This window comes from Mesoplodon bidens, assembly GCF_964165515.1.
Source record: "Mesoplodon bidens genome assembly, chromosome: 3".
Lineage (NCBI taxonomy): Eukaryota > Metazoa > Chordata > Mammalia > Artiodactyla > Ziphiidae > Mesoplodon > Mesoplodon bidens.
In genome coordinates, this window is record NC_138178.1 from 3,806,592 (window position 1) to 3,828,388 (window position 21,797).

The window sequence follows — 21,797 nt, forward strand, 5'->3', positions numbered from 1 at the left end:
ACAGAAAAAAAAAGATGGCTTTTATTTCATTGGAATTGCATTACAAAGGAAAAATTCACCAAGGCAAAAAAAGTTCACCCAGAATTTTCACAAATAGTGTCAAGATACCACTATGATAGATAAAAAGGAAAAGTCAAAGAGAGTGATAAAAACATAACTGCAACCAAAATTTTGGTTTTCAAGCCACTTTCAGATCAGAGAGAAAGAATTTTAATGTAAAAACTTACTTTTAATATAAAAATGTTAATGTAAAAACTTTCAGTAAAATAATTGACTCTGATTTTTGCATGATTCTACCTATATTTACTTCCAATGGGGTGGCGAAAAAAGAGATGACTTTTCAGGAACTCAACGTTAGAAGTTGGCTTACACAGTTTTGTTAGACTCTGAGTGATAACGTACAAATTTACCCAAAGTAAAAATAGACATTTCTGATCTTTACAACAAGGACTTAAAACGACTGCCTCAGATTATGGTTTCATTTACCATATGAAGTCTAAGCTCCTTAAAGGAAAAGACATGTCTGTGGACCCTATAATACTTAGCATCATACTTTGTAAGTGTAAGTTTACAAATATTTGATACATCAACACCATATAAAATAAGTGCTTTTAGCAGAGCATTTCACAAAACTTACTACTGGAAAGGCCAAGACATTTTCTCTGGCTTAAAATTTTGGATTATTAGAATGTCTCATGTCCCTCGCGATCCCAGAGAAAAACATGCAGAGCCATAGCTTAAATCCTACTTTTACTAGCCTACTCCAAAAGCTCAAAGGCAGGTAAAGCAGGTAACTGACCACCATTTTAGAGTGCAGATAAACATAAAGTACCTAGATTTTTCCAGATCTATATAAACACTGATGACAGAAACATCTGTGCCAGAACAGTTTCTGAGATACAACACTGTTTCTGCTTTCAGAGGGCTTCAAGTGCAGTGGAAGCAACAATCATATAACTGAATCTGTTCTCTAAAACTCCCGGTGATGTCACTCGGGGAGGCTAAGTCAAGAAGGGCTTCAGAAAAGCTGACTAAACATGGGGCCGGGAAAGGCACATGGGGTCAGGGGGGTGGAGCGAGCACGCGCGGACAGGGGAGCTACGAGCTGCGAGGGCGCGGAGCCCGCCTTACCGAGCAGCGGGCTCTTGGCGGCCAGGCTCCAAGCGGCCCAGGCACCTTCCCCTGGTCCGCACAGCCTGGGGCGGCCCTCCTACACGTACCAGGGCTGGCCTGTGTTACCCAGGGCTGCGGCACAGGTGATGGCGGCCACGCCCAGGCACTCCCGTGTCGGGCGATGCGCTCCTACCCACCCCTCCTACCCACTTCGGCACACCTGCTCCTGGCTGGCCTGCTGGGGGGGGGGGAGGGGGGCAGGTGTCAGGCTGTGTGGACACACGGGAGGGAGTCACAGAGGGGCCCGGTGATGGCTGCAACGCCAACAGCTTCTGCCGACAAGAGCCACCTGGTAAAGTCGCTCCCAGATTCCGGATCCTCAGAAGCCGGGATCAGTGTTTGCTGTCGTGAGCGGCTCAACTCTGGATAAGCTGCCACGCAGCAACGGACAACGCGCACATATGTGGGCACGGAGGGTCCTCACTGAATAACACAACCCTAAGCTGCTGGAATGGTGTGGCACTGGGCCCCGGCCTCTGAGGACAGTGTCAGCGAAGAAGCTGTTAATAAAAGCCCTGTGGTGTTTCACAAGGTGAGGCGAACGTCACTGGAAACCAGAGGCAGGGGCATCCCTGCCAGGAAGGAGCAGGTTTACGGACACGGACCCCGTCAGGTCTGCGAAAAGCGGAAAATCTGCCTAATGACCTGGGGGATTCAGCCAAGGAGGTTTGCACCAGAGAGCTGCAAGTGCTGCCTTGTCCTTCTGCTACATATGGTACAAAACGAGAAGAGAGATGAAGAACCCTTAAAGAGGAGCCAGGACTCGAAGGTGTGGGCGATGTGCAGTCTCACCGGACTGAAGACGGTGCTCAAATTCAGAAATGGATTCTGACCCAAGATCAAATCCAGGGCTCTGACAGAAAAACACGGCCTAAAGACTGCGCCGAGGGAGTGACCAGAAAATCCTCTGGGAAGACATCAGGAAGATCCAAGATGGTGTCTCAGAGCACTCTTCGGTCAGACAAAAGGCACAGAACCATGTGCTTCAAAGATTCTCTCCATCAAACAATAAGGCCGTGAGGAAGCTTAAGGGCGTTGTCTCAGCAGGAGCTCAAGGTAGTAAAAGGCTTACCTCAAAGAGGTTCATGGGTGTGGCTTTTGGCTAATGGCATAAAATTAAATAGAAGACCAACACAGCGCATGGAAGACCCACAAAGTTTTTAAAAGAATTATATAGACAGAAACATTACCAGCTTGAACTAACGGAGACAAGAGACAATACAAAATGAAAAGAGGCCTTCAAAGTCCTAAAAGCAAGTTAAGGGCTTTGCTGGCAGGAAGCAAGTTAAGAAAACCCAGTAGCAAACAGGTTAGGTTCTACCTTCGTGAAAAAGGAAGGGTGAACCAAATGCCCAAAGAGCAAAACTGACAGCTTGCGTGAATTATACCCAGGAGTTGACACTCAACCAGGGAATTACCATCATTTGCCTGACTGGATTTCAGAAATGCTATGGAGGAACTCCCCTTGAATAGGAATGTTTTATAGCAGTTATCCCAAGCCTGACCCAATACTGTATACTGGTGGTGGTGGAGGGTGGGAACAGATGTCTCTTTAGCTTCACAGGTTGAGAGGAATTTGTACCTGAGAAGCTATATGTAATGAACTACATTTGAGACGCCTCAACTGTACCTGAAACCAATCTGGATGAGATCCTTATGCTGTAACGGGACGAGACTTCCGGGGGCTTTGGGAGGGAGGGAGAACATTCTGCATGTGGTCAACTGTGGTAGCCAGCCTCCAATGATCCCTGTCTCCTGGCATGCATAGCCTTGTGAGGCGCCCCCTACACTTACCAGGGTTGGTTTGTGTGACCAACAGCAAGAGATAGAAGTGACGATGTGTAACTTCCAAAACTAGGTCACAGAAGACTGTGTGTTCTCTCTCTCTCGGACCCATTCCTCTGGGGGAAGCCTGCTGCAGCCCTACTGGGCTGCTGTCCCAACAGCTTTACTGGGACTCTGTGAAAGACCTGGGGGCACTATCACCCACATAAGCTGCTCCTAAGGCTCCTAGCCCTGAGAAACTGTGTGAGAAAGTTACGTGTTCGTTGTTTCAAGCTACTAAGTTTGGCAGTAATCTGTTATGCAGCAACAAACAACGAATACAGGGCTGAAGGAGGGGAAAGGGGAAAGACTGGGGATGGAGGCAGCGGTCAGATCCTGCAGGGCCCAGGGAGCCCCACTGAAAGGTTTTTGCATTTTATTCTATCAGAAAAAGGAGCAATTTAAGAATTTTAGATAGCAGAATAACAACCAGACTCAAACTTAAAAATATCATCCTGACAACTTTGAGGGGGGTGTAAATTTGAAAACTAGAGTAGGGAGACCGGTTAAAAAGCAATTATAAACCTTTCAGAATTAGAGAACATCCTAATCTTTTAACAGAAATTCTTAGACCCAAATGCACGGATGTACGTGAAGAGCAGCCTCCAGAACTAAAAATTTGTACAGCACAGAGAACTATATGCAATATCCTATGATAAACCATAATGGGAAAGAATATATTTTAAAAAATAATGTGTGTGTACGTGTGTGTGTATATATATATATTTATGTATATATACATACGTACACACACATATATATAACTGAATTGCTTTGCTGTACAGCAGAAATTAACACAACGCCGTACATCGACTATACTTCAATTAAAAATTGATTTAAAAGTCTAAACATTTTTTAAAAACAGAACCAAAAATCACTAAAATGTACAGAACCTGTTAAAAAGTACAGAAAACGTTTTTTTTCCAGCAAATTCTTCGAAACACATTTCATACATTTGAGGCTGGGAAACCAAGCATGTATTTAAGTTGAGAAAATAATCCATTTGAGTTGACTTCCTTGACACGACTTAAGACCTTGTTTTTTGATACCTTGCTTATTATGTCACATTCTGTCATAAATACAACTAGATACATATAAAAACCATACCCACTCACTACCAAAACACTCCATATCAAAAATCATTTGCTATGATGGAAATCTGTTGAAATTTTAAAATCCTACCTAAAAAACACATTTCCATCCTTCAAGGACAAAAATTAAACTAAAATAATAAGTAAAAAAGATCCGAGCACTTACTATAAGTAAAGCACCATGCTATACACTTTACACAGGCTCATTTCATTCTCATACCACACTTAGAGAGACCTGGGGTAAATGTAAGTAGCAGAGACCACAACTTAGCTCGTTTTTTGAACCCAGCAGAACAGCTGTTTTCAACCCTGTCAGACCCAATGCTCCCTTTTTTCAAATTACTCCACTCTTCTACTTATGCACGTTTTAATATAATCAATCCAAGGATCTAACTGCAAAACCAAGTAGAAATTAAAGGAAAGTAAGTTATAATAATATAATAAGTTATAATAAAACATGTAAATAATTGGGATATGTACCCAGGAAGACAAAATGAAGTAACTACAGAAGCTTAGATGGCTACAGAGAGCTAAAAAGCCAGACTTTTTGCAGGCCTGTACTACTGTTGACTCAAATACCACTAACGGTGTTGATAAAGTTATTACTATTTCCAAAACGGTAACAGTGATTGCAGAAGTTCTCAACAACATAAAGTACAACATTCCCTTACTTTATATACAGTTGCAGCCCTGGAAATTTTAGTGTATACCAAAACTACACAAAAAACACTTTACAAGTAAAATGGAATTAGGTTCTTGACTCAGATAATCTGTAAATGGAAATCTCACCAGCTAGGATGTTCTGCGGGACAGTCAAAAAGTCAAACAGGCAATTCTTTGTTTTGCCAGGCTGTCCTCTGCGTGGTGGCACTTGCATTGTTCCTGGCCCCCAAAGCACCTCCCCCAAACCTGTGACAATCAAAAACACCCCCCCCAACTTTCCAGAACGTTCCGAGGGTGAGCGACTGGTGCAGGGTCGAGAAGCACTGCAGAGGAGGGAGAGTTCTCAGGCGCCCAGTGACAACCGTAAAGGCCCATTTCCTGGGTCCTGAAACAGGCGCGCTGTACACAAGCTCTTCTCTGGACAGATTATTACACACCTGAGCGGCAGGAGTGACAGGCCTCGAGTTCATCGAGCCACCAGTGCCTGTCTAGTGGGGCCGCCCCTGCTTTGGGCTCCTCACCCCGTCCCCAGCGGCAGGAAGGGATTGTGAACCATCCGAGCGTCTGAGGTTGGCCGGATAAATCCCATCGCTCCTCACACCCATTACCAACGCGTTCACAACTTGACAGCATGACTCTAGCTCTTACTACCACTCTGACCCAACGTCCCCTAATCTGGCCCAGTCTTCTGCTCTTCCCCCCTCCCCCACACTTCCACGCTGTTCTCTAGAATAAGACGCATCAGTAAACTCCTCTCCACAGTCTCAGCCTCTTTCAACGTTCCCTCACCCCCTTGCTCTATTTTAAGCCTGGCAGTGTCTTCCAGAAGCAGCACTCCCGGAGCCCTTCCAGGAGAAGCTGTGCATCCTCCCACGTCCCGCACACTTACAGACAGGCTAAGTGGCCTCCCTGCCCCCCACTGCCAGGCCACACCATTTCCTCTCCGCTGTCCTTTCAGAAACCCTAACCCCTCAGGGGTTCACACCGTCACTCCCTCTCCTCGGAGCTGCCGTATCCACTCTGTTGCTCAGTCAGAGCTCACGGTCTTCTCAACTATTCCCACACCTTCGGCATCACCCTGAGTAACGACGTCTACGTGGATGATACACCGCTGCAATCGAAACTCAAGCATCTCACTCTTTAACTGGCACCCTCCTGGCTCAGCCTCCCCGGTTCCAGCACGGCACCCCTCCCCCGCAGAGCCATCCCGGTGTGTCCGACCACTTCCCCGTTCCGCACCAGCTCCCTGAGGCCTTCCTTTCCCTGCTTCACCAGTTTGGATCCAGGTCTATCATGATCATCTACCTCACGCATACTTTTAATGCCCTCATTCCCCTTTCCCCCCTTTGTACTTGCTGGGCAAACCTCAACCCTAGAAAAACCTTATTATATACCTGCTTTATTCTTGAACTCAAGTTGAATGCTTGCATTCCAACTGCCCAAGTGAGCAGATCATTTTAAGATCACTTAAAATGATCACAAACCCTGAGCCCCCAGCTAGCCCATCAGTCCTGTTACACTTCTCTAGTAGGTGAGCTCCCCACACATACCTTCGTCTCAAGCCCCCCCTTGCTGAGGTGATGACGTCACCTCATACTGCACAGAGGCAATAGAATCATAGAATAAATACCCCACCCTCCCACTGCCAACTCTACCACTGGTCATATCATATCCTTCCTTACTTCTAAAAAGGAAAAAGTACTTCTGCTTAAATCAGTGCCCAAGCCCTCCATGAAACCAATCCAGGAAAAGATAGGAAACAGTTTTTAGGAACAAAGTCCTCAAGTAGGAGAGGAAATAGGATTATTTCATCCTTTTTAATGATATCATTCCAACGATTACACTAGTTCTAGTAACTTATTTATAATAGCCATTTTAACAATTTTGTCTACTAACTATTACCTGGGTTATTTCTACGTCTCTTTCTGTTGACTAACTTTTTCCTTAGTTATTGGTTAGATTTTCCAGCATCTTTGCATACCTGGTGATTTTTTTTTTTAACTGGATGCCAAACACTAAGTTTTATGTTGTAGGATCTTTTAGTATTCCTCTAAACATTGTGGGGCTTTACTCTGGGACACAGTTATCTGAAATTAGTTGGCTCCTTTTGAGGCTAGTGTTTAGTCTTTATTAGGGTAAGTCCAGAACGGTTTAGTCTAGAGCTAATTGGGCCCTACCACTAAGGAAATGACCCCCTGAGAACTCTTATCTGATGCCCTCTGCATTAGGAGGTCTTTCCACTCTGGTCACTGAGGACATAACATATTCCCAGCCCTATGTGAGCTCCCAGAAGTGTCCCTCCTACTTCTTTCCAGGTGCTTCCCCCACCCCAGACAGGCTCAGACCAGCTTTCGGCTTGAGACTCCAGGGGACCTCTCTGCAGACCTCGGTGCATCTCTGGTACCTAGCCCTGAAGCCACTGTAGCCTCCCCAAACTGAATTCTCTGCCTCTTCAACTCCAGGAGGCTGGCAGGCTCTATCCGGGGCCTCCCTCCCCTACCTGTGCCTGTAGCCTGGAAACTCTCTAGGTAGTGGCCTGGGCAATGGAGGACTCAGCTTAGCTTCCCTACTTTGCGTCTGCCTGAACTTTGTAACTCATTTTTAAAAGAAATGATTTGTTGATGCCCCCAATCCCCCCGGCTATTTTTTCAGTGCTTCTTCCCAGCACAACTATTCCAAGGAGTCGCCTATACTTGCTCTGACCCTTTTATTTATCTTTCAGTGTTTCTTCTATTCCACTCAGGCTTTCCTTCCCACCATGCCATCAAAATAGGCCAATGGCACATATCTAATCAAATCAAACGGTCACCTTCCCCTCACTCATCTTCTCAGTAGATGGATTTAACCAATGTCCTTCCTTGTTGAGACACCTTTATCCTCACTTTCTTCCTAATTCTCTAATAGCTCCTCCTCTTCTTGAGCCTCAATGCACAGCTTTAAAAACACCTGTAACCCAAAGACCTTCAAATTTATCGTACAGCCCATGACTTCTGAATTGTGCACCTCTAGTGCAGATTGCTCTAACGCTTACATTCTTGTGTATCCAGCTAAACACAAATGAGTAAGAGGCACTTCAAACTGAGCAGTAAGTCCATCCTTTATAAACCCTCCGTCCTCCAATCTTCCCTGCGTCAGGAAGCAGGGGCCTAATCACCCATCCACCCAGCTGCTCAAGGTAAAGATCAGGGATTAATCCTTGATTCTTTCTCTCCGTCTAGTACATTCTAATCTGTCAGCCAAGTTCTGTTGGTCCTACCCTCAAACGATACCTCCAGTTTACCCATTTCTCTTCTTCCCCACCACCACCCTGGTTAGAGCCACTCTTGCCCGGTATGACTCATTCTGCACATGGTAGCGAGAATAACCTTGCAAAGACATAAACCGGATCATGTCCCTGCCTTGCCTGAAACTCTCTAAAGGCTTGTTACTTCACCTCAGAACCACCCCAGCTCCGTGCAGCAGCCTGCAACGCCTCACCAGATACGGACCCCTGACTGGGTCCTCTCGGTCCTCGTACTGCTCAACCCTCTTCGCTGCCCTCTAGCCACACTGGCCGTCTGCCCCTTGCCTGGGCTCCCTGCATCTGCAGTCTCTCTGCCTGGCACGTTCTCCATGCAGGCCGTCGCAGGGCTGGCTCCTCCCACTTCAAGTTTCAGAGCCGGCGTGCCTTGACCCTCCACACAAAGAAATCTCTATCCTCCTCCTGCCACCTGAAATTCTATACTGTCTTGATCCACCGCCACTTTCATTCATTCGCTTTTTGTCTCTGTTTTCCCATTAGAATTCAGTCATTCAACTAAACAAATACTGAACACTTACTATGTGCCAGGCACTATTTCAGGTGCTGAAAAAACATCAGTGAACAAAGCAAACAAAAAGTCCTGCCCTCATAGAGCCTACGTGCTAGAATGTGACATCCGTGAAAAAGGGAGCTGTTTGCTGACTGCCGGATCCACAGAGCCCGTAACAGTCCTTAGTTCACGGTAAGTGCACAATAAATATTTGCTACAAAAGTGAATGAAATTGGACTTATCTATATTTTCTTAGTCTTTGTACAATACACCTCAAAAATCTTCACTTAGCCATTAGAATAATGATCAAATTCTTGCTTTAGACTTCAAAAGAGCCATATTTAGACTTTGTTTCCCCTTCAGACTCTCATTATCTAATAGGTAAAGCACAAATTTGCAAGCTTCAATACACTATTCTGATTCTAATTTCAAACTCTGATAACAATAAAAGCATTCTGTGACTACTACAACCGACTTATATTCTTTAAGTGCTTTAAAACACAAGCCTTCTAGACTAAACTGGAACCAATTATCCATGCACCCGGGTTACCTTTACTTCTGTGTAAACTGTATTTATGTAGAGTGCGAATGAAGCCATCAACTAATTAAAGATTTAATGATTATTCTATAAACACATAAAGTACATAAGTTAACAGACTTAAATGCATTGGTAACAGTATATGCTCATTACTACAGGAAACTATCACGGCCCTACTTCATCTTGCAGTTAAGAAAACCCGGGTGTGTGAGAGCACGCAAGCACGCGTGTGCACGCACACACACGCGTGTGCACACACAGTCAGGAGCTGGATGAGGTCTCAGGTCTAGTAACTCCCAGCCTGATGCTCTTCCCAATTAATAATTACCTAAATTTAAAGACACAACTTTTCACAACTACATCATACAATCCTCTGAGGATAGACAACACATCTAACATATTTATACCAGACAATCCTAAATACAAGGGATTGTACAAATGTCAGTAGTTTTGAACAGCAACAAAAAGGCCAGCATGAACATTCACTTAGTATTTGGTCATAATGAAATGCATGTGTACAGCCTTTTCACGGATACGTCTGATTCACTCCCCAGAGCTCCACCTCCCACGTAAGGTAGGTCAGGAGAGCGCTGGCACATGAAGAAACGGAAGTGCATCCAGTAAGCTTAGCTGACTTGTCAAAGGCCCCAAATGCCAAAGCACCTTCTTCTCAGAGGATATACAACTGGTACTTGTGATTCTAAGAAAATCAAAATAATTCATCCCAATATAGAAAGAAGATCTGAACCTTTAGTAAATCACCCACAGGATATTTCAAACCTCAGTTGACCTTTGCCCCTGGATTTACCCTAAGGCTGCGTCATGCTTCTTCAGCCAGCACTTGCTGTACCAAAGGAAATTCAACCAAAATGATTTGCTTTAATAATGCGTTGCAAAACTCAGCAAACTGTCACCGGGCGTATCTGAAGCTGAACCAACTTCTTAAGGATAACCTCCATGACAACAAATAATCGAAGAAGGGCCTTCTCTTTTAAAGAACTGATTATATCCCTACTCATCAAAGAGACAACTCAGATCATGGGTCGCGGTAGAGTTATGAACAGCACGTTTGTTTTTGGTTTTCATCTACCTACAGTGGGGCTGGTGGATGAAATTCAATTCACATATTTAAAGGTGAAAAGTTAAGTATCCACTCTGTTTAAAATACCGAAATTGCTCAAAATCATTAACTATTATCAGAGGCTTTAGTAAACTTGACCAAGATAATGGGCAGAAGTCAACAGTTAAGCTTCAAGTAATTCACTGAAAGTAGTTCTAGCAAGTCGTTTAAAACATCTGAATCACTTCTTTTCCTGGTGGTTTCCCTGTAAATGGATTTATTCTTACAGAGGAGTTATTGTGACATTAATATAAGTCACGCTTCAAGGGTTCAAAAGCTTTTACTTTAAGAGTAAAAGACACTATCTAGTTCTGCCTATGTGCTTACTTCATGCTTTCAAACTGTTTTTGCACTTGGAGACTCAGAAGTCATTTTACTCCCAAATTACAATATAAAATTCTCATTTCCTTGTGGGTTGTCTTCTTCTAAGAAATAGAATCACAAACCATACCATCATTCTATTATATAAAATGCTACCCTCTACTTTAAAATTACGTTTTAACCAATTGCTGATAAAAACTACCCTTAACTGTTCAGAAAAATGGAATCACATAGTCAGAATCCACACCTTCATCTCTTGCCATTATGTACGTATGTAGATACACATACATCTTCCGTTTCTCTCCCATTACTACTACTACAGACCACGATATAGTAGAATGCAATATATAGACTAAACTAAAACCTAGTCTTAGATACTATTAGGAATGGCTAGTTTAATATTTAATTCTATCCACAAATTCATGAACCTGTAAGCACAGGTTATTATTCCTTATTTACAAGATTTAAGCTCTCCTGTATTTAGATGGCACTTTTAATTAAGTCCTGTTGATTAACAGAAAGAAAAGGTAGTTCTGCATAAATTCCATTACAGATCACAAGCACCCACAAAACACCATTAGACACATAAGCCCATTAGTTTTCATTATTGTTTTATAAGAAAATGAAGTCTAAGTACAAATGGTACTAATCCAAAATCTTAAATATCAAACAGCACACCGAAACAAGAGCTAATATTAAATATTAACACTTTAGGCACCAGGCCCTACAGTTTTCAAGAGGCTCCTTTTGTGGGTAAGAGGCCCCTTTTGTGGGTAAGAGGCCTCAGTCTTCCAGAGTTATTTTTGCCGATTAATTTTTGCCTTTAATTTTTCTTCTCTGATTAAGTCTATGTAATAACTTCCATACTGATGAAACCAAAATGACTGTTGACATTTCTAGAACAGCAAATCTTAACCTTGGGCTTTCTGCCTTTATCAATACCTTGAGAAACTGATGACAAACACGAATTTCCTCCCAAGGAAAATATACTGGCACAAAACTGTATATGTGTATCATGGGAATTCACTACTTCTAGCATCATTTCCACATAACCCTCAAAACCCAGCTGATACACTCAAAAATATCTTGGGCAGGACAGAAAGTTGGAACTAGACTTCATTATTGCTTCTCAATTATCTTTGACTTAAATTATTTGCTACTTAATGGAAAACCCAATATCCTCAATTCCTTTCTAATTCAAACTAGCTGTAAAAATTAAGCTTTGCTTCTAGCACAGTTGCAACTTCACATATTTCTTTTCACTTCCAATGCAGTGGACAGAATGGAGGAATCTAGACTAAGGACTAAGAAATCTTGGTTTACAAAATTTTAAAGGAAAAGGTTCTTAGTTTCTGTCAGAAAAGTGAGAAATCGGACTTTTAAACTTATCACTTAAAGTGATTTAAGCTTGTTTTTATAAAGCAAACTAGATTTTTATCGTTTTGAAAATGTAGTGCTTAACTACTTTTCCTCTTAACAGAGATATGTACGTATTTCCACTTTAACCCGTAATTAAAAACAAAAAACACCTACCTGTCTACTTTATAAACTTGGTTTTCTTAACGTTGTATACTGGCCACTAATGAAAGATACAGTTTGAAGAGAGGAAAGAGAGGGGTATGGGACTATACGTCTGATTAGAACCCTACTAAAACCAGGTGTTGGACTGCTATGGCTGGGCCCTACACCCAACAGTCCCAAAGGTGGCTGCGTAGGTCAGTAACAAGGCGGTATCATCATTAACGTTTTAATTACCGTCACACTTCCTTCTCTTCTCGTCGGCTGGAGAAGAGGTTAAGCCTCCACCCCTTACAGTATATGGAGTCACACACTCTGGCATCCCAATGAAAAAAGTTAAACTACTAGAGGAACCAAGCAGCTCCACTTTGTTGAGTGTCACTTTAAAACCAACTTTTTCAGAATGTCTTTCCTGAAGTGAGAAGTAACCATAAAGGAAAACGTAAAGCTCCAATTGTAACGAAAACATTCGATTGTACTGATATCTTGGAAAAACTACCCTTTCATTTAAAGGTGAAGCCATGGCACTAAGTAGTATTTCAACATTTCTAACCTTAAAGTTAAGATTATAATTTGAAAATTAAAATGTTAAAAAATTATAATGGTGCAACCTCTGCCCCCCCATGTGTTTAAATTAAGGAACTTATTTCGTATTTAAAGCTGACAGCGTATTGATTTCCCATGATCTGAAAATTACTTGTTATTCATTAAATCAAAGCATGTATCAACTGTTACTTTTTGACATAGCAAGTTACAACGTATCACATTATAGCAATTGAGACACTGAATCTCTAACATCTATGTTGCAGTCAAGTCCTTCAGTTTATTACAATCTGGAGTTATTTCTCAATCCTCATCAAAAAAGAACTAACAACTAACTTCTGAAGTTGAGTATAATTCATGTTTGGAGGGGAGGGGGGACTTCTACTTAAAGTTGTTTCTTAAAAATTAAGAGGCATGCCTAATTAAGGCAGTGCGTTCAGCTTATATTAAAATTAGTTAAATGGGAATACTTTAGTAAGTGTTATTTTTCCTGTGTTTACACCTAGCATTTCTGCCACGTTTACCACAGAAACAAAATATGGCAACAGTCAGCAGGTACAGTTCACATGACAATATTCCAGATATATTTGATCATAAAACGCCTTCTTAATGAGGTGACATATATACAATACTGTCCTCATCTAATTCTGCCCTATCTTTCATGATCAACATAGGATTACACGTTTTCTAAACTAGACACTCAATTCAGGTTCTAGATCGCTCCTGACCCTGACGTGTCAATCGGAGGCATAAGTTCGTCTTCATACGAAGCACATCATCCTTCAGCAAATTATCAAAAAGTTTCTTCTCCTCAGGCTAACCCGGAATTCAATTACCTTTATTTGTGCTTGGCATACATTTCAGGGCTAACATGCTACTTTCAATCCTGTGATCTACAGAGCCTCCTCCCCCCCACCCCACCCCACCCCACCCCCGCCAGCTCCAGTCGCAGGACTGGAGAGCAGCTGTTTGCCTGGGACTGTTTACATTCTTCTGTTCAGTTCAGTGACTATTCCTGAAGTCTGTGTTTCACTGGTCATAGTTTTGGTTGGATGTGAAGTGAAACAAATTCTACACGGACGATGGGAAAAGGTAGTCTGAAGGGGAAAAAAAATCCCTCAAAAATAGGGACTCCACATGTTAGAAAACAATGAACTACAAAACGTCAAAATCATTTCAGTGAACAGAAATGATCCGTAAAAACTTAATAAGCCTTGATACTTCAGTTGAGCTCAGCTCTGATTTCAGGTTGGGGCCCTTGGGACAGTCCAAAGTGCTCCGAGGAGCAAGACTTCACTGAATTTTAAAGTGTACTGCAGTGTTATCTGTTCTTATCAAAGCTCTCCCCTTCCTCGGCTGCAAAACAGGAACTACCAATTAATTTCCAGGGCAGTGGTAACGACGACACCCCAATTTGAAAGTATTACCTGCAAAACTTGGAAACAAAAATAAAACCAAAAGACGAGGTTCTGCAGTCACAAGTACTTTAATTTTTCAAAACAAATCACTTATTTAAAAATAAACAAGCGGCACCATTCTACTCTGCCGCTGATACAAGTAAAACAAGTTGAGAGGTGGTGTCTCACAGGCAACGTGCTTAATAAAGGTCAGGACCGCGCTGGACAATCTCAACTACTCCACACGCTAAGACACTACTCTCTCGGAAAGAACATGCGACGGTCACCACTATTTGACTTTGAAAGGTCAAACAACCCAAGGAGTTTAAACAGCTTTATTTTTCGAAATCGACGTTACAGAGCAGGATTTCTGCATTTAGAACATTCTTACAGCACCAAACAGAGGTATGACAGAACGATTTTCCACCACAAAACTGTAGCACCAATCCAGCGACTCCTCGACTTCCTGGAACTGTCAACACACTGCCCCCCGTTTAAGTGGCTGTACCTGAAAACCAAGGTATGCAATTCCTTAGGGTGAGAAGCCATCAAGTGACCCTGCCAAGGACCTGGGGGAACGAGGGGAAGAGCCTATTATCCGTGGGTCTGAGCCCAACTTCCACGACCAGGGAGAGCCGCCGCTGCGGTACGGCGTCCGGGAGCCGTCGACACTTACATGCCGAAGCCCACCCAACCGAAACACCTCCAGGTTAAGATTTCTAGGAAGGGGTTCACTTAACCTGAGTTCGGTGGCGGGTAAGAAAGCCGTCTTCCAACAGGTAGATCTGTTAACACCTGCTTACATGGGGTCCTTTCTCCCCCAGCTCGAGAAACCCAGCCATCGGGCGGACTCAGGTTTTATTAGGGAAGCAACTAATAACGTTACAGGCTCCAGAAGAGCCGCGTAGTACCGCCCCCCAAACCCGCAACATATTCTCAAGGATCAAAGGAAAAGTCAGGAGGAATCCGACCAGGTAAGACTGGGGAGGGATGGAGGCACAAGTCCCACAAAGAGGACGCAGCACCTAAGTCGGCTCACGGCGGCTCGGGGGCCGCGACCTTCCGCGGCAGGGCTCCCGCCGCCCCCGCCCGGCCCCTCGGCGGCTCCACGTGGGCCGCGCCGGCCCCGCCAGCCTCCCAGGCCGCCGGGAGAGCACGGCCCCCAAGCGCCCGGAACCTGCGCTGCCGACGCCGGCGGAGCGCGAAGGCCGAGCCGGCCCCAGAGCGCCACCCAGCGGCCCGCGGAGAGGCCTGCAGGCGGGGCCTCCGCGGCCCGGCCGCCGCACCCCCCGCCGCCCGCCCGCTCCCTCTCCGGATGCACAAGGCCCAGCCCAAGCGCTCCGACCACAAAATGGCTGCCGGCAGCCTCGTCACGTGACCCCTTTGTGCCTTGCGGGCGCCCGAACTCCGCGGGGCCCGGGTCCGAGGGGCCGAGGTCGGCGGGTGGCCCGACAGGAGGCCCCGCCGGGCCGCGGCGGCCGGGGGGAGAGGCCGGGGGCGGCGGGGTAAAGGCCCCGCCGGCGACGGGAGTCGGCGGCGGAGAGAAGATGGCGGCCATTTTGTGTGGGTCTGCGCTCCGCCGCCGCCGCCGCAGGCAGCGGAGGGAGCGGGGCCCGGCGGTGGGTCGGACAGGGGAGTTAACACGTACCGACTCCTCTTCCTTCTCCATTCCGGTGGGCATCTGCGGCACGGCCCGGTTTATCGAGGCGTATTCGTGCAGGTCGGGCAGATCCTCACAGCGGAAAACCGGCAGCGGCTTCGAGGCGTCTAGCGCCCGCGCCCGAAACGACAGTTTACTCATCTCAGGCGCAGCAGATACCTCTCCGCTCTGGGGAAACGGCCCCGGCCAGCGGGATCATGGAGAACCGGGGGTTCGGTCCCCACTCGCCCGCCGCTGCCCGGGACTGGAGGGGCGGAGCGCGGAGCCCGCCGTCCGGGCACTCAGAGCCGCCGGGAGGTGGGAGGCCGAGCCGCTCCGCTCCTCTCTCGCTCGCTCTCCTCAATACGCCATGGCCAACATGGCGGACATTAAAACTCCACTGTGCGCTCTTCAGCCAACCCCAGCCATTCCCCACACTGCATCGCGCAGCGGCGCGGGCACGCGGGGGGGGGGCGCGGGCTCGAGGCCGGGCGCCGGCACGGAGCGCGCGTCCCGCCAACCCCCGGCACCCGGCCCCGCTCCCCGCGCCGGGCCGCCCGGCCCCCGCCCCCGCAGCCGCCGCCGGGCCGGGCTGGGACGCGCGGAGCGCTCGGGCGCCGGGGGCCACGGCCGACCTCCCCGCCCCGCGCACCCGCTGCCCGCCGCCCGCGCTCGCTCCCGCCCGGCGCCGCTGGCTGACAGGCGAGGGTGCAGGGAAGCGACCGCCCCTCGCGCGCCGGCTTTCGGCGCGGCGGCGGCGGCGGCGGCGGCCCGGGCACCTGTCACTGCCGGCGGCCCGGCCTGGGAGTGGCAGAGCGGGCGCCCCCAGCCCGGGCCGGCGCGGCGCTTCAGGTCTCATAACGAAAATGCAGATGGCATTCGGGGCAGGATGCTACTTTGCCGGAACTTTTACCAACCATTATCTTTCCGTCTAACGAAACTCTGGATTGTATCTGATGGGCTCCGCGTGGATCCTGGGTCAGCTCCCATCATTGCGCTCCGTGTAAACAGGAGGCGTCCTACGTTGCTCCAAAGTAGGATTTTGGTGGATTTTTATTTTTTCATCCTGCATTTTATCGACCCGCACTCTTTTATTGTCATCGAAGCAAAGGGAATAATTATTACTGGACACCGTAACCTTCAGGGAAAAATTTTTTAAAGCAAGACACTTCAAAATTTGAGAGCCGGATGATTTTTCTACACTGGAAGAAAATGCTGCTTCAGCATAGCCATGGGTTGACACTTCTCATTTGTCCTCTGAAAAACTTTATACAATTGAATTATATGAAGACCTATAGTGCTCCTGTCAACCCAAAAAAAGAAAACTTAAAAAAAAAAGGAAAAGATGTATTGTTAGAAGAGATCTAGATAGGTGTGATAGCTACCATGTGGCTTATATTACACACGAAAATGAGTATCCAGAAAGCTCTTTGCAGTAGAATATTTTAAAAATCCGAAAGACTGTTGCAGTGGGTTTAATAGGTTTGACAGCAAATTTTCAAATATTTGCCGAGATACAAAAATGTCCTGTAGCTCCGCTTTTCTCCCCGGGGGATACCTAGTAAAAATAATTACTATTCTTAAATACTGGATTGGATGGGAACTGTTATTGGCTTAAGGCACAGAAGCAAAGTGCTATCTTTCAGGCTGGCTTCGCTACCACCCTCTGGGGGGGGTAGAAAACGGATTGCAGGTCGCCAAAATTATCCTCAAACTTTAATACTGACAGCTCACCTACCATGCGGCAGATGGACATTCATCTACATGTCCTATACTAAGACGATGCATTTATTCATTCAATGAGCAAACATTTTTTGAGACTTCACGGCCCTCTAAGTATGCTGCTAATTACTCAGCACCCACAGGACTCCCAGAGGAGATTACATGGTGGGAGCAGGACCGGTGGATGGCAGCTGCCACACCTGGGGTAAGTGTGAGTGCGAGAGCTCAGGTATTTGGAACCAGGCAGGAGTGGCACCCAATCCGTGGGGAGTGAGTGGCTCTAATGAAAGCATTCAGGGAAGGCTTTTTGGAGGAGATGATATCGGGGTAAAAACTGTGTAGGGGGCTTCCCTGGTGGCGCAGTGGTTGAGAGTCCGCCTGCCGATGCAGGGGACACGGGTTCGTGCCCCGGTCCGGGAAGATCCCACATGCCGCGGAGCGGCTGGGCCCGTGAGCCATGGCTGCTGAGCCTACGTGTCCGGAGCCTGTGCTCCGCAACGGGAGGGGCCGCGACAGTGAGAGGCCCGCGTACCGCAAAAAATTAAAAAAATTAAAAAAATTTAAGAAACTGTGTAGGGTAAGTATGGGTCAAGGTTGCAAAAATGAAGAGGAGAAAGGTATCTTGGGCCAGGGGAGCAGCACGTGGGAAGACCCAGAGCCCTGAGAGGGTGTGTCACATTCTGGGATCCTCACCGCACTGTGGACCGTGACACTTAATTAGCCAGGTTGAACAGTTCTGAAAATACTGGCTGGGTATTAGTACAGTAGTCCTCGCCAGCCTACTATATTAGATTTCTGAAAATCCTAGTAGTAGAATTCGGTTGATTGAGGAACTTAAGAACTAAAATAGAGTCTTAAGTCATGAGTGAACCACCAAGAAAGTGAATATAATATATATATATATATATATATATATAAAACCTTCATTAAAATAGCAGACTATTGATAACATTCTCCATATCCTACACGAGTAATAATGGGCACTATACAACTAAGTTCCTTGTTCTCTAGAAATTCTAGACTCACCCTCCATGGCAGGTTCAGAGACATGCTTACCAATTAAGCTTGCCTTTTGCAGGTGATCTGCCTGCCGAGAGACATTTTCTTTCTGCCACCGGTCCCCATCCAGCTCAATGCCCTGGATTTCTGACTTGTAGGTCTTACTTGGTTCCCAAAGACCCACAGGCTGGAGTCCCAAGCCTCTTACATTCAGTTCACTTCCCTCCTTCCTATGGGGCAGGAGTGCAGCAATAAAGGCTCCGGTTTAATTTTCCTCAGCATCCTTTATCCAACCCAAAGGTCCCTTGCAAAAATGGCTAATCCTGCACTGTCTTTCACTTTTTCTATTCCCAACTCAAACTTCCCTTTTTTTCTAAGTACCCCCAACAAGAATGAGATGAAATTCGCAATGTTGCAAAAGACACATACTAATGTAAAGCTGTATATACTAGCCTTTCCCCAAAGGGAAGCTTTGGGTTGGGAAGGAACTTGCAGTATTTAAAATAGTTTTGATTCACGCCACAAATCTTTATTGAATAAGTAGGCATCACACAGTACCATCATGGTGGCGATACAAATAAGATCCTGCTAAGGGGTCACCCTGTTAACAAAATGACCAGGACCAGGCAGGATGGTGGCATGCAGTGCTCTGGGAGTTCAGAAAGAAGGCAGTCAGTTCCAGGTGGGTTGATCAGATATTATGGGGAAGATAGCGTGTGACTTGGTTCTGAAGGATGGCTAATATTCCAACTGGTAACGGGAGTGAGATGGTAGGAGGAAAAGGTCTTCATGGGAGAGGGCAACTCTATGGACAGAAAGCGGGGCGGAGGCAACTGCCAGGTGTGTGTGGAGATGAGAAGGTGGACTTGGCCAGGGTTCAGTAGGAGATGGTAACAACACAGGTGTAAGATAAAACTGGCAAGAACTTGGGTGGAGGGAGAAGGAGTAGAAAGGAAAGAGACATAGGTTTTAACGGTGATCATAATGGCTCCTAAGATCATCACCTTGCAACGTGATTCGTTGCAATTGATTTCACATACAAAACGTCTGCTTAAACAACAACGAGAATATGTCAAATGCTAGAGCTCTGACGCTGCCCTTTGCTCTATATGATAAACCTGAAATGCAGCTCTAGATACTAGTTGATGCCCAGTATGTGCCCAAGTCCCATCAAATGCTCTTTGAAATTGTTTCTAAGATTTGCCTCTTTATTTCCTTTCCCACTGTCTTCACCATCACCTCAGCTTTCATCACGTCCTCCCTAGAAACAACCTCCAAGTCCAAGTCTCCTTGATTTCGCTCCTTCCTTCAGTAAGCCTCGATGAAACTCCTACTTTATAGGCAACGGGGCTAATGCTCTCCTAACGGTGGCTGCTGGGAACCAGCGGTGGCTTGTTGAGGCTGTGGGTCCCGGGGGATATGAAGATACAGAACAGACTGCCCTTCCGGCATTCACGGTGCAGTGCAGGCCCCCAAATCAGTGAACCTGAAGCCCCACTTCCATCTGTATCCTCCCTTCTCCAAGTCACTGATTCATCTTGCTCATTAGATAGAGCCAATTTATTTTTTTTGTCATGGTTGTCGAGGCCTCATAATTTTGCCTCACTCTCTCCAACGTCATTTCTCCTTACTGCTTGAGACAAAAAAGCTCGTCACTCTGGATTTTACATCTCATCACCAGCTTTAGACATCGGCCAAGTCTTTCCTGTCTCCAGGTTTTTTCTTTATTCCTTTCTCTCTATTCTCCCTGTCCAGCTTCAGACCATCTACTTCTAGCTACTGAAATGCTACTTCACAGGAATGTTTTGAAGATCAAATGAAACAATCCATGTCAAGCATTTATACGGTCTCCAGTCCACAGTAAACATTCAATGGATGTAAGCTACTGTTGTTATCCTTCAAAATGCAACTCAGTGATCTTCCTTCATGAAATTTGGACGGCGTCACTTCTCTGGGTTCTAATTTCCTAATCAGAGGAATCAGTAAGTAGTTAGGTGAATTCAAAATAATTTTTAAGCCTTTGTCAGTCTTTCTCATCTCTGAACTCCTATTATAGTGTTCAATCAGTAAGAACGATAACTGGGCTTCCCTGGTGGCGCAATGGTTGAGAGTCCGCCTGCCGATGCAGGGGACACGGGTTCGTGCCCCGGTCCGGAAAGATCCCACATGCCGCGGTGCCCCGGTCCGGAAAGATCCCACATGCCGCGGAGCGGCTGGGCCCGTGAGCCATGGCCGCTGAGCATGCGCGTCCGGAGCCTGTGCTCCACAACGGGAGAGGCCACAACAGTGAGAGGCCCGCGTACCGCAAAAAAAAAAAAAAAAAAAACGATAACTACCACTTATCGAACGTTTACTATGTGCCAGACAGCGCAGAAGTACATTTTAAACGCATCATCTCACTTAATTTTCAATATCTATGCGGCGCCTCCTGTTAAGAGAGGTTGCAAGTCCTGCCTCCCAAAGCTGGTGAGAGGCAATGCTGAGACCAGAATCCCTGGGATCTGACTCCAGAGTGGACCCCCCAAAAACCAGATGATAAAGTAAAGTGAGGGGTGAACTGGGAGTGAGCAGAGAGAGAGGCTTGGCAATCAGGGCAGGAGGCAGAGAGAAAGAAAGGGGGACGTATCGGGCCACCGGTTTCGTCGTTTTTGAGGGTGGGAGAGATGTGGGCATATTTGTTTGCTGACAGCAAAGAATCATGTAAATGGATTAACTTTAGGACCGACTTTCTCTGAGGTTAAATTCTCAGAGAAGAATTCCAAAGAAGATAGATAAACTCTCATTGATGGGACAAAAGATTAATAATAATAATAATAATAATAAATCCTGATACCAGTTTGGGTAGCAGGAGCATTCAACAAATATTTCCTGGATGTTTACAGACAGCTAGGCAAAGCCGTTTGTGCAGAAGAACAATAATAAACAAGACAGGATCCCTGTAGCCTCACAGAGCTAAGAATAAAGTAAGATACTGCATTTGTATTTACTTGGGAAATGTGCAGTTAACCTCTTCAAGACGTGTGATGCACAATGATCTCAACATTAAAAAAAATGATACAGTGCTCTAATTGAGAGCATTGTGCAAAAGTACTAAATACATCTTCACCTGCAGTAATCATTTTCCTTCACTTTCTTTTTATTTTCATAATCTATAAAGAAATGGCATCAAGTAATTCTTCCAAAATAACATTTAGGAAAATAAAAACTGGAAGCCCTTTATGATGTGTTGTATGTTAGGAAGTAAATGTTGCAATTGCATTGCAGCATATTTAATAGGGGTCACAGAAGCAATATCTGAACTGCTGATTTCTCTACAGAGTTGATTTATGCATGGAATTCTGTACATAATATTCCAGAACTATGTTTTGTATAAAATAAAAAAGTTCAGAATATATCCAGAAACAGTCTGCCTCTACCTTAAAAGAATAAAAGGCGAGGGCTTCCCTGGTGGCGCAGTG

General features: G+C 45.7%; 1 protein-coding gene across 5 annotated transcripts in view; it reads right to left on the minus strand.

Annotated features, from left to right (window-relative positions):
* EPC1 (enhancer of polycomb homolog 1) overlaps window positions 1-21,797 on the minus strand; it is a 94,870-nt gene that overhangs the window by 50,613 nt on the left and 22,460 nt on the right. For 3 of the 5 annotated variants that reach the window (XM_081227719.1, XM_081227717.1, XM_081227718.1), the window contains exon 1: window positions 15,628-16,114. The exons of 1 other annotated variant lie outside the window; for it this stretch is intronic. In XM_081227719.1, the coding sequence (XP_081083845.1) occupies window positions 15,628-15,780 (153 nt within the window). In that variant the 5' untranslated portion in view covers window positions 15,781-16,114. Of the gene's footprint in view, window positions 1-13,548; window positions 14,488-15,627; window positions 16,115-21,797 lie in introns of those variants that run through there. One more of the 5 variants, XM_081227721.1, reaches the window with a different exon arrangement.